This window comes from Macaca fascicularis, chromosome 8 (genome assembly GCF_037993035.2).
Source record: "Macaca fascicularis isolate 582-1 chromosome 8, T2T-MFA8v1.1".
NCBI classification, from domain to species: domain Eukaryota; kingdom Metazoa; phylum Chordata; class Mammalia; order Primates; family Cercopithecidae; genus Macaca; species Macaca fascicularis.
In genome coordinates, this window is record NC_088382.1 from 25596184 (window position 1) to 25613885 (window position 17702).

Sequence of the window (17702 nt, forward strand, 5' to 3'; positions counted from 1 at the left end):
CATAGTGTCTGTCTTGTTTTGTCTTTTCCTTTTCTTCCCTTTTCCCTTCCCTTTTCCCTTCCCTTCTTTCTTCCCTTCTCCCTTCCCTTCTCCCTTTCCCCCCCTCCCCTCCCCTCCCCTCCCCTCCTCTCCCCTCCTCTCCTCTCCTCTCCTTTCCACAGGGTCTTGCTCTGTTGCCCAGGTTGTAGCACACTGGTAAAATCATAGCTCACTACAGCCTCAACCTCCCAGGCTCAAGCGGTCCCTACACCTCAGCCTCCTGAGTAGCTGGGACTACAGGCTTGAGCCCTCATGCCCAGCCTATTTTTATGTATTTATTTATTTATTTTCTTCGAAGGAACCTCGTGTTTATATTATTCCATAAATGCTGTGGGTTCAAGCTCATAGCTCTGGGTCAAAGTTTCTACTAAAGTAAATGAATTTCTTATTTCCATGAACCGGGTTTTTTTTTTTTTTTTTTTTTTTTGAGGCAGAGTCTCGCTTTGTCACCCAGGCTGGAGTGCAGTGGTGTGATCTCGGCTCACTGCAACCTCTGCCTCCCAGGTTCAAGCAATTCTCCTGCCTCAGCCTCCTGAGTAGCTGGGATTACAGGTGTGCGCCACCACGCCTGGGTAATTTTTGTATTTTTAGTAGAGACAGGGTTTCACTATGTTGGTCAGGCTGGTCTCGAACTCCTGACCTCGTGATCCACCCACCTCTGCCTCCCAAAGTGCTGGAATTACAGACGTGAGGCACCGTGCCCGGCCCTTCCAGGAACCATGTTTTAAAATGTATAGTTAAATAGCTTACTGACAAGTTCCAGAAACTCCTGTAATTTTACTAATGAAAGCAGTATTGTTATGACAACTGGATTTAAAAAAAACAAAAAACAAATATTGTTTGTCATTGCTCATTGCAGCGGTTTTTAGAGTAGCAAAAGATTGGTCTAATTAGATTGTGGCATATCCATAAAGCAAAATACTGGGTAGATGTTAAAAAATTACAAAGCTCTTCTGTAGGGGAGGCAAAATTTTACCTTTACTCTCAGAGTTTTTCAGCTGGGCTGGAGAATTAAATTGACATAAGATAAATTAATAGGAGAAGAGCATACGGATTTATTTAATATAAGTTCTACATGACATGGGAGCCGCTATAAGAAAATGAAGACCCAGAGACTCAGAGTTGAACACTTACATGCTGAATTGGACGAAAAGTAGTAAGTTGTGAAAAAGGAACTAAATGATGTGAGGAGGCTAGAAGATAAGAGTTATTTGAATTCATCCTCAACTATTAATCCTTGGTGATAACAATGTTATTTTCCTTCTTGTACACGGAGGGCATCTTTCTTTTCTTTTTGTTTTTTTAACTTTTATTTTAAGTTCAGGGGTACATGTGCAGTTTTGTTATATAGGCAAACTTGTGTCATAGGGGTTTGCTATATAGATTATTTTGTCACCCAGGCACTAAGCCTAGTACCCAGTAGTTATTTTTCCTGATCCTCTCCCTCCTCCTACCCTCCATTTTCAAGTAGGTCTCAGTGTCTGTTGCTCTGGGAGGGCATCTTTCAAATGAGAATTTCATCTCCTGCTTTTAAAAAGCAGCATGAGCTGGGCACTGTGGCATGTGCCTGTAATCCCAGCTATTGGGGAAGCTGAACTGGGAGGATCACTTGAGGCCAGGAGTTTGAGACCATTCTGGGCATGTAACAAGACCCCGTTTCAAAAAAAAAGAAGAAACAGCACGAAGGCCAGAGTGATCTTCTTGCAACTGTGGTTTTTCAGGTGCCTTTAACTCAAAGTTGTCAGTGTGCCGGAGTGGCGTATTTTGGGGTGGCATACTCTTAATTCCACTCTTCCTCTGAAGATGTGGCATGATAGCCAAAATGTGTTCTTAAGTGCAAAAAGCAAGTAAAGAACAGTACATATGTGCTATCATGTGTGTAAAAACCAAAAGGATGTTTTGGAAAGAGAAGAAACATACATATCTGCATGTGTATGCATAGAATATCTTTGTAAAGACACCCAGGAAACTGCTAATATTGGTTACTTGCAGAGAGAGGGCAGGAGGTACATTATACCCTTTTGTGGCTTTTAAAATTTGAGCTATGTCTCACGTCTGTAATCCCAGCATTTGGGAGACTGAGGTGGGAGGATCTCTTGAGGCCAGGAGTTCTAGGCCGCAGTAAGCTATGATAATGCCACTGCACTCCAGTCTGGGTGACAGAATGAGACCCTGTCTCAAACAATAATAATAATAATAAATAAAGCAAATAAAAATTGAAACAAATATGTCATCAGTGACTAGACCAGATTGTGATTTCTTGCAAGTAGTGCTGACTCTCAAAATTGCTTTCAAAGAGTTTTGTTGAAAATTTTGTTTTGTTAATATTGTATTATTGATACTAGTTAGAACTTATATCCGTGTCATCCTATGGCTGTAGTGCATTTTCCCTTCGCTATAGAAATAACTGTTTTTTGGGATATATCCTAAAAATTTGTCTTGAAAATAAAGCACTTAAATCAGCTAATTTAACCTCTGGGAATTATGTATTTGGCTATTTAGATTCTGCTAATCAAAATCTTATTTAAAAATAATGATTAGGAGGAATATTAGAGGGTCATTAAGAGCATGAACAGGTTTAAGTCCCAGTTCTGCCAGTCACTAGCTTTGCAGCTTTGGGCAAGTAAGCCTAATTTCCTCAGTTTTTGAATGAAGACAGTAATAATATCTACTTCATAGGGTTTCTGTGAGTATTAAATACTTTATCAGTTAACACTTACATAGTATGTATTAAGTGCCAGCATTATTCTGCATATTTTACATAAATGAATTGATTTAATCCTCACAGCAACCCTGAATCTACAATTCAGGGTATTATTATTATTATTATGACCATAGATAAGGAAACCAAGGCAGAGAGTTAAAATTTTTATCCAAGGTCCTATAGCTAGTAAGTGGAGGGTGCTGAGTTTCTTCAAAGCAGGCAACAAGTTCCAGACTGCATTCTCTTTACCACCATATCATGCCACATGCTTAACTCACTGACAGACACGTCATAAGCCTTCAATACATTTAAATAATAAAAGTAATATAGGTCAGATACAGGTGCAGTACCTCATGCCTGTAATCCCAGCGCTTTGGGAGGCTGAGGCAGGAGGATTGCTTGAGGCCAGGAATTGAAGACCAACCTGGGCAGCATATTGAGATCCTGTCTCTACAAATAATTTTTAAAAATTAGCTAGGTGTGGTGGTGTGCACCTGTAGTCCCAGCTACTTAGAAGATTAGGCAGGAGGACTGCTTGAACCTACGAGTTTGAGGTTACAGTGAGCTACGATTGCACTACTGCTCTCCAGCCTAGAAAACAATAAGATCCTGTCTGTAAAAAAAATTTTTTTAAAGGCAGTATAATAATGTTATTGTATAAAGATGACATATTCATCATAAAAAAGAACAGCTAAACTAAGAAAACTATAGATACTATTGTCAATCTAATCCCTCAGAAAATTAAATATTGGTGATTATATATGCAATTCATATACTTTGAAAAAATAAAGATGGTAACATTTCGTAGCCTATTTTATTCACATATTAATATAACATGAACTTCTTTTTGCTTAATTTAATTTTTGACCTCCTGATTTAATTTACAAAATAACAATATACTTCATTACTTGCCATCTTGACTTGGCATTCTTTTTTGGAAGTGGGCTAAGGAATTATTTTGAGTCATTCTTGGGATTGAAAGGCATTTATCAATGTAAGATGTTATGGAGCATAAATTAATAAGTAATTGAAATTCCTACCTATATTCAAGTGTAGAACTCCCATGGAGGAATTCCTTACTGACACTGGCAACAGAGGGAACTCTGGTTCCTAGGATTTTCAGGAGAAAAAGTCAATCACTGACCATAAATTAAAGAGTTTTTTGTTTGTTTTTTACTTCCAACAGACTTTATGGCCAATGCTGGATCTACTTTGAAATGGGCAAAATTTATAGTATTTAAGATAAAGCAGAGTATAAGGATGTAACTGTAAGCAGAGGCAACAATGCATAAGACATGGCTCTTGTTAACTTTGAGCTCCTAATAAAGTTAGCATATGTTGTGGAATAGATGATGCTGACTGCTATAACAGCAATACAAAATGTTCTGAAAACCTCAAAGAAACCCACAGGCTCCCTTAATGAACTCAAACCCTGATCACCCAGTATTGGCATTAAAGAGAAATCTTCACACTCAGGGATGGAAGGCCTTACAACCTCTAGTGTGGTCTACTGGTTTACACCTTCCTTAGGGATCTCTCTCTAATCATTCCTGTCACCCATACAGTACTTCAGTCTGGCCCAAACCTGAATCCATCATTCTTCACTTTATTCCCCAAAGCCTTGCCAGGACCAGGCTCTGATCCTTAAACATGTCTTTCTAAAGGCTTAGAGATCACAAAAAGGAAATAAACACAGAAATAATTACCAACTAGATAGTCTGACTCACTCGATACAGCTTGGTCCTGTAGGCCACCTCATCATCCCAGAATCCTAGAAGAGGAGAAGGAGCTCACAGTTCTGCAGAGCTGCCTGACTATACTTCTGGTCTTCTCTGCCCACACACATCCCTGAACTCAGCTTGACTTTTTGAAACCAAGGCCAAGGAAGAAGATGTTCCTTTTTCTCTTTAAATGCCCATTTTCCAGTTTCCCACCTATTATTTGATGACTTTTCCTTTCTAGAGATTTGTAGAGACTCCTCCTTCCACCTGCTGATGTATTTCCTTATTCTGTAGCCCCAAGTTGACAACCACATCAAAATATAATTTATTAAACCAAACATTTATTTTTTATTGTTTAGAGGCAGAGTCTCACTCTGTTGCCCAGGCTGGAGTGCAGTGGCACTATCGTAGCTCACTGCAGCCTCAAACTCCTGGGCTCAATCTATCCTCCTACCTCAGCCTCCCAAGTAGCTTGGACAGCAGGCGTGTGCCACCACAACCAGCTAATTTTGTTTTTTAATTTTCTGTAAAAACGAGGCCTTGGCCGGGCGCGATGGTTCATGCCTATAATCCCAGCAGTTTGGGAGGCCAAGGCAGGTGGACCACAAGGTCAGGAGTTTGAGACCAACCTGGCCAACATGGTGAAACCCCGTCTCTACTAAAAATATAAAAATTAGCCAGGCGTGGTGGCATGCAACTGTAGTCCTAGGTGCTTGGGAGGCTGAAGCAGAAGAATCGCAAGAACCTGGGAGGCAGAGGTGCAGTGAGCTAAGATCCTGCTACTGCACTCCAGCCTGGATGACAGAGCGAGACTCCGTCTCAAAAAAAACAAAAAAACAAAAAATTAAGCCTCATTGTGTTGCCCAGGCTGGTCTCAAACTCCTGGCCTCAAGCGATCCCCCTACCTCAGCCTTCCAAAACACTGGGACTGCAGGCATGAGCCACCACATCAGCTTAAGCCAAATGTTTTTAGAGAAAATAGAATCAAGACATAATTTGTTTACAGACCTTAAAAATCATGAGCCAAAACATTACTGACATTTTATTGATATCTCCTAAGACTCCAGTTTCCACTTATATATCTTCAGCACCCCTAAGGGATCTTCAAGACCCATAAAATACTCAGACTCACAAGACTACCATGGACCTTACTTATCATCCATATACTTAGAAGGGTCAGGAAGGGCAGCACTGGGCGTTCCTTTTCAGTGGAGTGGTCCTCACAGCAGTGCATACCACAGTCCAGCAGCTTTCCGTCTCTCTTGCCCCCTCCCATCTCACCAGCTCAGGTACAAGGAAACAGTATCCATACTGGGAAGATTAGGGAGCCATCCTGGTATAGAAGCCTCATGCATCAAGTGTCAATGTGTGTTGTAAAACTACCTTCAGAGGAGCCCAAAGCTATAGCTTCCCACCAGGTAACTGGGTAATTTTTACCACAAGCCATGTTGCCTAATAACACAGTGGACAGTCACCTTATCACATTTCCAAGCAACAGAGCTAGAAAGTTAATCCAAGGTCACACTTGTCTTTAAGAGGAGAAAGGTATTGTTAACGTATTATCCACAACTTTTCAAAAGTATCTTTACAAAGATAATTGTGATCTCAAATTATCTCAAATAAATGGCTTTAAAATAGCTTCATATTCTCCTGGCCTATATCCTTTTTCAAATGTGATACATTTTAGTTTTTCTTCCATTGACTGGTTTTCCTTTTTTGTTAGGTCGAATCAAATATTCGGAACAGGTGTATGATGCCTGTATGGAGACATTTGACTGTCTTCCTCTTGCTGCCCTCTTAAACCAGCAGTTTCTCTGTGTACATGGAGGAATGTCACCTGAAATTACTTCTTTAGATGACATTAGGAAAGTAAGTTATCTTTTATTATTCTCATAGAGTATATTTTTAAAATGTGTTGGGTTTTGTTGTTGTTGTTGTTGTTGATGTTTGCTTTAAGGCAGAGTCTCTCTCTTTCACCCAGGCCGAAGTACAGTGGTGCTATCTCAGCTCACTGCAACCTCCGCCTCCCTTGTTCAGCCTCCCAAGTAGCTGGATACAGGTGCGCACCAGCACACCTGGCCAGTTTTTGTATTTTTAGTAGGCTAATTTCTGTATTTTTAGTAGAGGCGGGATTTCACCATGTTGGCCAGGCTGGTCTTGAACTCCTGACCTCAAGTGATCTATCTGCCCACTTTGGCCTCCCAAAGTGCTGGGATTACAGGTGTGAGACACTGGGCCCAGCCTAAAATTTGTTTCTTATTGCAGTCAACCAATATATCTTTAGCTGAAATCTTTAAAATATAGATAATCAAAAGTAAGAAAATGGAAGATACCTCTGATTTCATCACCATAACTACCGTTAACATTTTGATATGTATCTACCACAAATTATAATTTTTAGTGAGCTCTATGTTTTTACCAACTAGAAAGCTAACATTCTTATAGTCCTGAAACTTAAAGTATATCACAGTGCAAAAGGAAGCAAACCAGGGTTCTAATCACAGTCCTGCCATTAATTGTGTAACCTTGACCAAATTATTGAACCTCTTTGTCACATTTCTTCTCTATGAAATGAGGAAGTTGGAAAGAATGGTCTGAGGACACTGCCATCTCCGAAATGCATTGGCTTTGACATTTTAGATGATACGGTTTCATTGTTTTACTTGCCTTCCTTGGTGATTATTATTTCCAAGATTCTGTATCTTCATTATGGAAAAAGATGACAAATTTTTATTGTACATAGTCATCTTATCTTCTCTACCTTTGAATTCTTCTACGTGTCTCTCTCTCTCTCTCTTTTTTAATCAAAGTAATGGATACTCATCCTCTTATAGGTACTGAGACTAAAGATTTTTCTGTTTATAAAACTATTTTCTCTGAATGAAAGTCTCCTTAGGGTAAGAGGGTGTACCTATATGTACTGGCTTTTCTCTTGCCTCACTGTCTTTTAAATAACCAGCATTTCTCTCTTACATAGTAAAATATGAATTTTATAATTCTGAATCAATCATATCAATAAAAAGCTCTTTCACTCAGTAGAAATTTATCTTCTTGGCATTCAGCTATTCTATTACTTACTTTCTCTTGGTTTTTATGCTTTTAACTAAAGCAGCAATGACTAAAGGCTTAAGTTAATAACTCATATTGAAATACCTCAACTGCATAGAATGGAAAGGATAAATGCCCTTACAAAATTAGCATTCTTTAAAATAAAGAAATCTCCACTGGAATGAGGTTTGCAATGAACAGAACCATTGTAAAACATTTCTGCTCTCATGGTAACATTGGCTCACCTAGACAATTAAAATTAATTTTATATAGTCATAGTCTTTCTAAAATTGTATATCTCTATAGTGGTTGATTTCACATTTGAATTAAATTAGTACTCCTTTACGATTAGGATGTAAGAGGGTCCTTTACTACAGTATGGTTAAATGACAGGGATGTTTATAAAAATTTATTGCAGGCCGGGCGCAGTGGCTCAAGCCTGTAATCCCAGCACTTTGGGAGGCCGAGGAGGGCAGATCACCTGTGGTCAGGAGTTCGAGACAAGCCTGACCAACATGGAGAAACCCTGTCTCTACTGAAAATACAAAATTAGCCGGGTGTGGTGGCACATACCTATAATCCCAGCTACTAGGGAGGGTGAGGCAGGAGAATCACTTGAAGCTGGGAAGCGAAGTTTGCGGTGAGCCGAGATCATGCCATTGTACTCCAGCCTGGGCAACAAGAGCGAAACTCCGTCTCAAAAAAAAAAAAGAAAAGAAAAGAAAAAAAATTATTGCAGAAAAATAATAAAAGTTATTGTATCTAAAATTGTTAAATGTTCCTTTTCTTGCAGGAAAATCCTTTAGGGGCACACTGGCTTCTCTCCTAATACATTCTTGTGGGTGGAAGGGGTTTTTCTTTAATGCATACCAATTTCCAAGAGCCCTTTTGCTCTCCTGATTTTTTTCTTTTGGCTTTTGTGTGTCTTCTAGTTAGACAGGTTTACAGAACCTCCCGCCTTTGGACCTGTGTGTGACCTGCTTTGGTCTGATCCCTCAGAGGATTATGGCAATGAGAAGACCTTGGAGCACTATACCCACAACACTGTCCGAGGGTGCTCTTATTTCTACAGGTAAGCTAGTCCTTGAGATAGAAAATTATGAAAGGAAACTGTAATTCATTTTATCAGATTATTTTTCAGCATTTTATATTTCAGATCTGTGTAGTATAAGCACTTCTGTTTAATTTTTTGATTAATAGGAGGCAAGAAACTTATTTGTTTGGCTTTTTATATTTTCTTAGATATTATGCCCTAAGAAGTGTAATACACGAAACATGATTGGACATCCTGCAGTGCTCTGATATTTTCGTTTGACTCTAAGTGATCTAGACTATTTGTTCCTAAACATTATCTATACACTTTTTAAAAAAAAATCAAAGCTTTCTTGGCTCTTTCCCCAGAGATTCTGATACTAGGTCTGAGAGGAATCCTATTGTGTTTTCAAAAGCTCTCCAACTTTTGTAACCACTAGTGTAGACTAAGATATAAAAAGAACAGGACATTGTGAACTAAGCCCAGTACATTTCTTGGAAGTTGGTGGTGGTTTTAAATTTCACAGGAGCTTTCATTGTGATTAGACACTCAAAAATAGGAAGACAGGCAGGGCTTGGTGGCTCACGCCTATAATCCCAGCTCTTTGGGGTGCCTAGATGGGCGGATCACTTGAGGCCGGGAGTTCAAGACCAGCCTGGCCAACATGGCAAAACCCATCTCTACTAAAAATACAAAAATTAGCCAGATATGGTGGCAACACTCCTGTAATCCCAGCTAATTGGGAGACTGAGGCAAGAGAATCACTTGAACCTGGGAGGTGTAGGTTGCAGTGAGCCAAGATTGTGCCACTATACTCCAGCCTGTGCAACAGAGCAAGACTCTGTCTCAAAAAAAAAAAAAAAAGAAATACATAGAGAAGTTGGAAATCTAAATTATTTTTAATCCCAGTATTTTATTGTGGCAAATAATATATTTATTTTCCTAAAAATCTCTGTTACTTGGCTAAGATAATGTGTTCATTAAAATACATGCATGCACACACACATGAAACTTTGATTTCACCATTACTTTTAGCATTCTTCTAAACCTTTTTTCTTTAAAAAAATTTAAAAAAAATTTTTGTGAGTACATAGTAGGTATATATATTTATGGGTTATATGAGATATTTTGATACAGTCATACAACATGTAATAATCACATCAAAGTAAATGAGGTATCCATCACCTCAAGCATTTATCCTTTGTGTTACAAACAATCCAATTATACTCTTTTATTTTATTTTTTGTTGTTTTTTTTTTCACTTTGTTTTTGACGGAGTCTTGCTCTGTCGCACAGGCTGGAGTGCAGTGGCGTGATCTCAGCTCACTGCATCCTCTACTTCCCAGGTTCAAGCAATTCTCCTGCCTTAGCCTCCTGAGTACTGGGATCGTAGGCACCCACCACCATGCCTGGCTAATTTTTGTGTTTTTTAGAGATGGCGTTTCACCCATGTTGGCCAGGCTAGTTTGGAACTCCTAACCTCAAGTGATCCACCCACCTCAGCCTCCCAAAGTCCTGGTGTGAGCCACTGTGGCCAGCCTCTTCTAGTTATTTTTAAATGTACAATTAAATTATTATTCACTATAGTGACCCTGTTGTTTAAATCTCACAGTAGCAAATACTAGGTCTTATTCATTCTTTCTGTTTTTTTGTACTCATTAACTATCCCATTTCCCCTCTCACTACCCTTCCCAGCCTCTGGTAACCATCATTCTACTGTAATCTCCATTAGTTCAATTGTTTTAATTTTTAGCTCCTACAAATAAGTGAGAACATACGAAGTTTGTCTTCCTGTGCCTGGCTTATTTCATTTAACATAATGACCTCTAGTTCCATTCATGTTGTTGCAAATGACAGGATCTCATTCTTTTTTATGGCTGAATAATATTCCATTGTGTATATGTACCACATTTTCTTTGTCCTTTCATCTGTTAATAGACACTTAGGTTGCTTCCAAATCTTGGCTATCGTGAACAGTGCTGCAATAAACATGGAAGTGCAGGTGTCTCTTCAATATACTGATTTCCTTTCTTTTATATATATACCTAGTAGTGGGATTGCTGAATTATATGGTAGTTCAGTTTTTAGTTTTTTGAGGAACCTCTAAACTGTTCTCCATAGTAGTGTACTAAACATTCCCACCAATAGGGTATGAGGGTTCCCTTTTCTCTATGTCCTCACCAGCACTTGTCATTGCCTGTCTTTTGGATAAAAGCCATTTTAACTGGGTGAGATGATATCATAGTTTTGATTGCATTTCTCTCATGATCAGTGATATTGAATACCTTTTCATATACCTGTTTGCCATTTTATGTCTCCTTTTAAGAAATGTCTATTCAGATATTTTGCTCATTTTTAAACTGGATTATTGGATTTTTCGTATTGAATTGTTTGAGCTCCTTACATATTCTGGTTATTAATCCGTTGTCAGATGGATAGTAAACAGTCTTTTTTTTTTTTCTTTCTTCTTCTTTTTTTATTTTTTATTTTTATTTTTTTTGAGACAGGGTCTCTCTCTGTTACCCGGGCTGGAGTGCAGTGGCGCCATCACAGCTCACTACAGCCTCAACCTTCTGGGCTCGAGCAGTCCTCTTGCCTCAGCCTCCTGGGTAGCTGGCACTGTAGGCGTATGCCACCATGCCCAGCTGCTTTTTAAATTTTCTGTAGAGACAGAGTCTTGCTGTTTTGCCCAGGCTGATCTCAAAGTCATAGACTCAAGCACCCCTCCCTGGTTGGCCTCCCAAAGTGCTGGGGTTACAGGGATGAGTCCCACCCAGCCAATAACCATTTTTCATTCCTCCATGCCAACTTTTCCATTGACTAATGTGATGAAATCAATTAACTTTTATTTCCTTTTACATTGCTCAAAATAAAGAGCATAATACGTATTCATTGTTGTCAGAATAGAAATTGGTACAATTTCTGTGGACATCAACTTGGCAATATCTCTCAAAGGCATTTGTACATGGCCTTTGATCTAGAAATTCTACTTCTAAAACTTAATCCTGTGGATGTATACTTGATTCTCATTACTTATGGATTTCATATTTGTGAATTCCCCCACTTACTAAGATGTATTTGTAACACCCAAATCAGTACTTACAGAGGTGTCATAATCATTCATGGGAATGCAGTGTGCAGTGCAACAAAAAATTTGAGCCACCTCACTCACATGTTCCTAGCTGAGATTGAACAAAATGATGCCCTACCTTCTTTTTGCAGCCCTCATATTGTAAACAGGCATTCTTTTGGGTTTTATTTAGTGAAACATGTTTTATGTTTTTGTGCTTTTCATGAGTGATTTCACTGTTTAGAATCGCCACCAAGTGTAGTGCTGAAGTGCTGCTGTCTCGGGTTCCTAAGCACAAGAAGGCTGTGGTGTGTCTTACAGGGAAAATATGCGAGTGTTAGATATAAGCTTTGTTTAGGCATGAGGTGGTTTTGGCCATGAGTTCGATGTTAATGAATCAACAGTGTAAATGACCTGAAGTATTATTAGACAGAAACACATCTGAAACAAGGTTATGTATTAATTGGTGGGTGAAAATGTTATGACCAGAGGCTCACAGGAACTTTACCCTGTATTTCCCTTAGCAGTAGTGTTTCATTATTTGCTAATTCTGTTTTTGCAGCAACATTATAGAATGTAGCTACTGGGAATAATGAGATAAAAAATTTGACTCACCCAGGACACATGCATGTTCCCAGCTGAGGTTGAACAAAGTGATACTCTGCCTTCTTTTATCCCAGGGATAAATCCCATTTAGCCATGGTGTATAATCCTTTTAGTGTGTTGTTGAATTTGGCTTTCTAGTGTTTTATTGAGGATTAAAAATCTATGTTCATCAAAGATACCTGTACTTTTCTTTCTTCTGGTGTCTTTGGCTTTGGTATCAGAGTGATCCTGGCCTCATAATGTGAGTTTGGAAGAATTCTATCCTCTTCTATTTTTTGGAAGGTTTAAGAAAGATTGGTATTAATTCTTTTTTTAATGATTGATAGAATTAACCCATGAAACCATCTGGTCCTGTGCTTTTCTTTGTTGAGAGCTGTTTGATTACAGATTCAGTCTCCATATTTGCTATTCGTCTGTTTGGGTTTTCTATTTCTTCTTGATTCAGTTTTGGCAGGTTGTATATTTCTAGGACTCTATCCATTTCTTCTAGGTTTTCCAGTGTTTTGGTGTATGGTTATTCATAATAGTCCCTTATGATCCCTTTTATTTCTGTGGCATCTATTGTAATGTCTCCTCTTTCATTTTTTATTTATTTGAGTATCTCTTTTTTTCTTAGTCTTGCTAGGGGTTTGTCAATTTTGTTTAGTTTTTCAAAAACCAACTCTTAGTTTTGACTTTTTTCTATTGTTTTTCTATTCTCTATTTGATTCATTTCTGCCCTAAACTTTCCTTTCTTCTGCTAACTTTGGGTTTATTTGATTCTCCTTTTTCCAGTTTCTTGAAGTGTAAGATAAGGTTGTTGAATTCAGGTCTTTTTTGTTTCTTAAATTGGCATTTGTTACTATAAGCTTTCGTGTAAGTACTGTTTTTGCTGCATCCCATACATTTTGATATGTAATTTTTGTTTTCATTTGTCTTGAGGGTTTTTTTTTTTTTTTTTTTTAAATAGGATGTTTTGCTCTGTCACCCAGGCTGAATGCAGTGGCACAGTGATACCTCATTGCAACCTTGAACCCCTGGGCTCAAGCAATCCTCCTGCCTCAGCCTCCTGAGTAGCTGGGACTACAGGATGTACCACCATACCCAGCTAATTGTTTTTAAAATTTTTAGAGGAGATGAGGTCTTGCTATGTTGCTTAGGCTGGTCTCGAACTCCTGACCTATCTAGAGATAATTTTTAAATTCCTTTTTGATTTCCTCTTTGACACAATAGTTGTTCAAAAGTGTGATGTGTAGTTTCTACATATTTGTGAATTTTCCTATTTTCTTACAGTTATTGATTTTTAGTTTCATTCCATTGTGGTGGGAAAAGATACTTAGGATGATTTACATCTTCTTAAGTTTGTTGATACGTCTTTATGATTATATAGCCAAAAGAATATTCTGTATACACTTGGGAAGAATTGTAGTCTTCTGTTATTTGGCAAAAAGTTTTGTATATGCGTATTAGGTCCATTTGGTCCATAGTATTGTTCAGTTCTGTTGTTTGCTTAATGATTTCTGACTGGATGATTTATCCATTCTGAGAATGATGTATTGAAGTTACTTGCTATTATTATTATTATTATTATTTTGAGTCGGAGTCTTGCTCTCTCGCCCAGGCTGGAGTATAGTGGCACGACCTTGGTTCACTGCAACCTCCACCTCCTGGGTTCAAGCAATTCTCCTGCCTCAGCCTCCCAAGTAGCTGGGATTACAGGCATGCACCATCATGCCCAGCTAATTTTTGCATTTTTAGTAGAGACGAGGTTTCACCACGTTGGCCAGGCTGGTCTCGAATTCCTGACCTCAGGTGATCCACCCACTTCGGCTTCCCAAAGTGCTGGGATTACAGGTGTGAGCCACCATGCACGTGCTACTTGCTATTATTTTATTACTGTCAATGTCTGTCTTCAGATCTGTTGTTGCTTTATATATTTAGGTGCTTTGATGTTAGGTACATATATATTTATAATGATTATATCTTTCTGTTGTATTGACCCTTTTATCATTATATAATGACTTTTGTTCCCTTTTGTGATGATTTCTGACTTAAAGTCTATTTTGTCTGATAAAAGTTTAGCCACTCATGTTCTCTTTTGGTTACTGTTTGCATGGAATACCTTTCTCTACCCTTTTACTTTCAGCTTATGTGTGTCTTTAAATCTAAAGTGAGTCTTTTGTAGACAGCATATAGTTGGGTCTTGTGCTCATCCATTCACTCATACTATATCTTTTGATTTGGGAGTTAAAGTAATGATTGATTGGTAAGGACTTACTATTACCATTTTGTTGGTTGCTTTCTGTCTGTTTTGTGGTTCTACTATTCCTCTTTTTTTCTCTTTGTGATTCGATTTTTATTTTTGTAGTGGGTTATTTTGGTTCTTTTCTTTTTATCTTTTGTGTATCTACTGTGCTTTTTCATTCATAGGGTTTGCATCAAACATTTTATAGTTATTGTAGTCTGTCTTAAGCTGAGAAGAAATTACCTTCAATGACGTATAGAAACTCTACACTTTACTGCCCATTCACACACCTAATGTAATTTTTTTTTTTTTTTTTTTTTTGAGACGGAGTCTCGCTGTGTCTCCCAGGCTGGAGTGCAGTGGCGTGATCTCGGCTCACTGCAAGCTCCGCCTCCCGGGTTCACGCCATTCTCCCGCCTCAGCCTTCCCAAGTAGCTGAGACTACAGGCGCCCGCCACCACGCCCGGCTAGTTTTTTTTTTGTATTTTTAGTAGAGACGGGGTTTCACCATGTTAGCCAGGATAGTCTCGATCTCCTGACCTCGTGATCCACCCGCCTCGGCCTCCCAAAGTGCTGGGATTACAGGCTTGAGCCACCGCGCCCGGCCACACCTAATGTAATTAATCTCAGATTTTACTTTATTTTTGAGACAGGGTCTTGCTATGTCACCTAGGCTGGAGTGCATTGGTGCGATCTTGGCTCACTGCAGCCTCTGCTTCCCAGGTTCAAGTGATTCTCCTACCTCAGCCTCCCGAGTAGCTGGGACTACAGGCATACACCACCACACCCAGCTAATTTTTTATATTTTTAGTAGAGATGGGGTTTCAGTATGTTGGCCAGGCTGGCCTCTAACTCCTGGCCTCAAGTGATGTGCCTTCCTCGGCCTCCAGAGTGCTGGAATTACAGGCATGAGCCACCGCGGCCAGCTGCATCTTTTAATTTCTACTTTAACTTCCTTTAGTTGCTCTCATAAGGCTGGTGTAGTCGTGACAAACTCCAGTTTTTGCTTTCTGGAAAAGTCTTTATCTCTCCTTCATTCTTAAAGGGCAATTTTGCTGAGTAAAGTATTCCTGGTTGGCAGGGTTTTTTTTTCTTTCTTTTAGCACTTTGAATATATTGTCTCCCACTTTCCTGGCCTGCAAGGTTTCAGCTGAGAAATTCACTGATAATCTTATCAGTGAATCAGAGATGGGGTTTCACCGTGTTGGCCAGGATGGTCTCAATCTCCTGACCTCATGATCCATCCTCCTCAGCCTCCCAAAATGCTGGGATTACAGGCGTGAGCCATCGTGCCCAGCCTCAAATGACCTATCTTTTACGTTTGCCATTTCTTTTCTTCTGCCGGAGTCTGCTGTTGAAGCTGTCTCTTGAGCTTTTCAGTTGACTCATTGTGTTCTTCAGCTGCAGGATTTCTATTTGCTTCTTTTTATGGTTTCTGTTTCTTTATTAAACATCTCTTTTTATTCATTTATTGCTTTCCTGATTTTGTTTAGTTATAGTTCATTGAGCTTCTTTAAGATGATTATTTTGGATTCTTTGTTATACAATTCATACATCTCTATTTATTTTGGGCCAGTTACTAGAGCTTTATTAGTTTCCTTTGGTGATGTCATTTTTGCCGGGTTCTTTATAATTCATATAGCCTTGCAGTGGAGTCTATGCATTTGAAGGAGCAGGGGCCTTCCAGTTTTTATGGACTAGTTCGTCAAGTAAATACCTTCTCCTATTGAGTCCCTGGATTGATGGGATTGCCTGTGGTATTGTGATTAAGCAGGGCTGAAGCTAGCTTATGGGGCTACATTAGGGTTCACAGTCAGTGGGCCTGCCACTAGGGGCATGGACAAGTATGTCCCATGGATGGGGAGAGCTGTTTCTGGAACTCAATAGGGTGGGACCCAAGCCGGGCCACAGGCTGGTTTGGGTTTATGTTTGGGTCCAGTCAGCAGCCCTTTTACCAGAGGAATGGACAGGCATGATTTCCACAAGGTCCCTGTTAAGACAGGACTTCCTCTTGGCCATAGTAGAGCACAGCTGGAGCCAGGTCAGAGTGCTGCTTTGAGTTTGCAGTTGGGTCTGGTTGGTTGATCTGTTACTAGGGGCATCAATAGACATGGTTCCTTCCCAGGATGGATGAGGTTGGTGGTAGGGCTGCAGACAAGTAGGACTGGAGCCAAGTTTACGAGGGATGGGCTGATTCTGGGTCTGTAGCTGAAAGGTCAGTGGGCCTACCTTCTCAAAGCAGCTGTTCCTAGTCTTGGGCTCCACCAAGGTTTCATAACCACCTACCTCAACCCCAAGGTTCTCATAGTGGCACTTATGGTCATGGATGGCTTCCAAACTATTGTTTCTGTAGGAGGACCAGGGCTGGGGACATTCTCTTTTGCCATCTTGCTGACGTGACCTACAATCTACTTTAAAAGTAAATTTTTTCTTTTTTTTTTTTTTTTTTTTTTTGAGACGGAGTCTCACGCTGTTGCCCAGGCTGGAGTGCAATGGCGCGATCTCGGCTCACTGCAAGCTCCGCCTCCTGGGTTCACGCCAGTCTCCTGCCTCAGCCTCCTGAGTAGCTAGGACTACAGGCGCCCGCCACCGCGCCCGGCTAATTTTTTGTATTTTTAGTAGAGACGGGGTTTCACTGTGGTCTCGATCTCCTGACCTTGTGATCCGCCCGCCTCAGCCTCCCAAAGTGCTGGGATTACAGGCTTGAGCCACCGCGCCCGGCCTAAAAGTAAATTTTTTCTAATGAGCATAAGGAGAAACAAAGATTTTTAAAATAAACTAAATAATTAATGCCTAAGTAATTCCAGGTTAACTTTGTATACTCCAGTTCTTCCTATCAGGTATTTGTCATTCAGAGAGGTAATAGTAAGACAAGAATATTTTAGGTGTATATGAGAATATTGTATCTTTTTTTAGAATATGGTTGGCTAAAATATTTACATCTACTCCTAAAATATTCCTGCATAAGCTTGCAGTGAGCCGAGATTGCGCCACAGCACTTCAGCCTGGGCAACAGAGCAAGACTCCATCTCAAAAAAATATATATATATATTCCTGCATAAAATTATCTTGGTGTTGATATTACCTGTGAAGCTGTAAGTACATTCTTTTATTTTTCTAACAATTTGACAATTTGACAATTGAAGAAAGTATGTGTTGAATTTTTAGCACCTACTACATATACACACACACTACTGTTGCACTTTTTAATATCAAGACACTGATAAAAGTTTTTGGTGTTGTATTATTATCATTAT

At 39.4% G+C, this 17702-nt stretch overlaps 1 protein-coding gene across 20 annotated transcripts in view; it reads left to right on the plus strand.

Annotated features, from left to right (window-relative positions):
• Window positions 1-17702, plus strand: part of PPP3CC (protein phosphatase 3 catalytic subunit gamma) — a 101884-nt gene that overhangs the window by 64529 nt on the left and 19653 nt on the right. For all 20 annotated transcript variants that reach the window (XR_012417138.1, XR_012417139.1, XR_012417137.1 and 17 more), the window contains 2 exons: window positions 6188-6333; window positions 8445-8584. Coding sequence is in view for 15 of the 20 variants with exons in the window: in XM_074000487.1 (XP_073856588.1) it covers window positions 6188-6333; window positions 8445-8584 (286 nt within the window). In the remaining 5 variants the exon portion in view is untranslated. The remainder of the gene's footprint in view (window positions 1-6187; window positions 6334-8444; window positions 8585-17702) is intronic.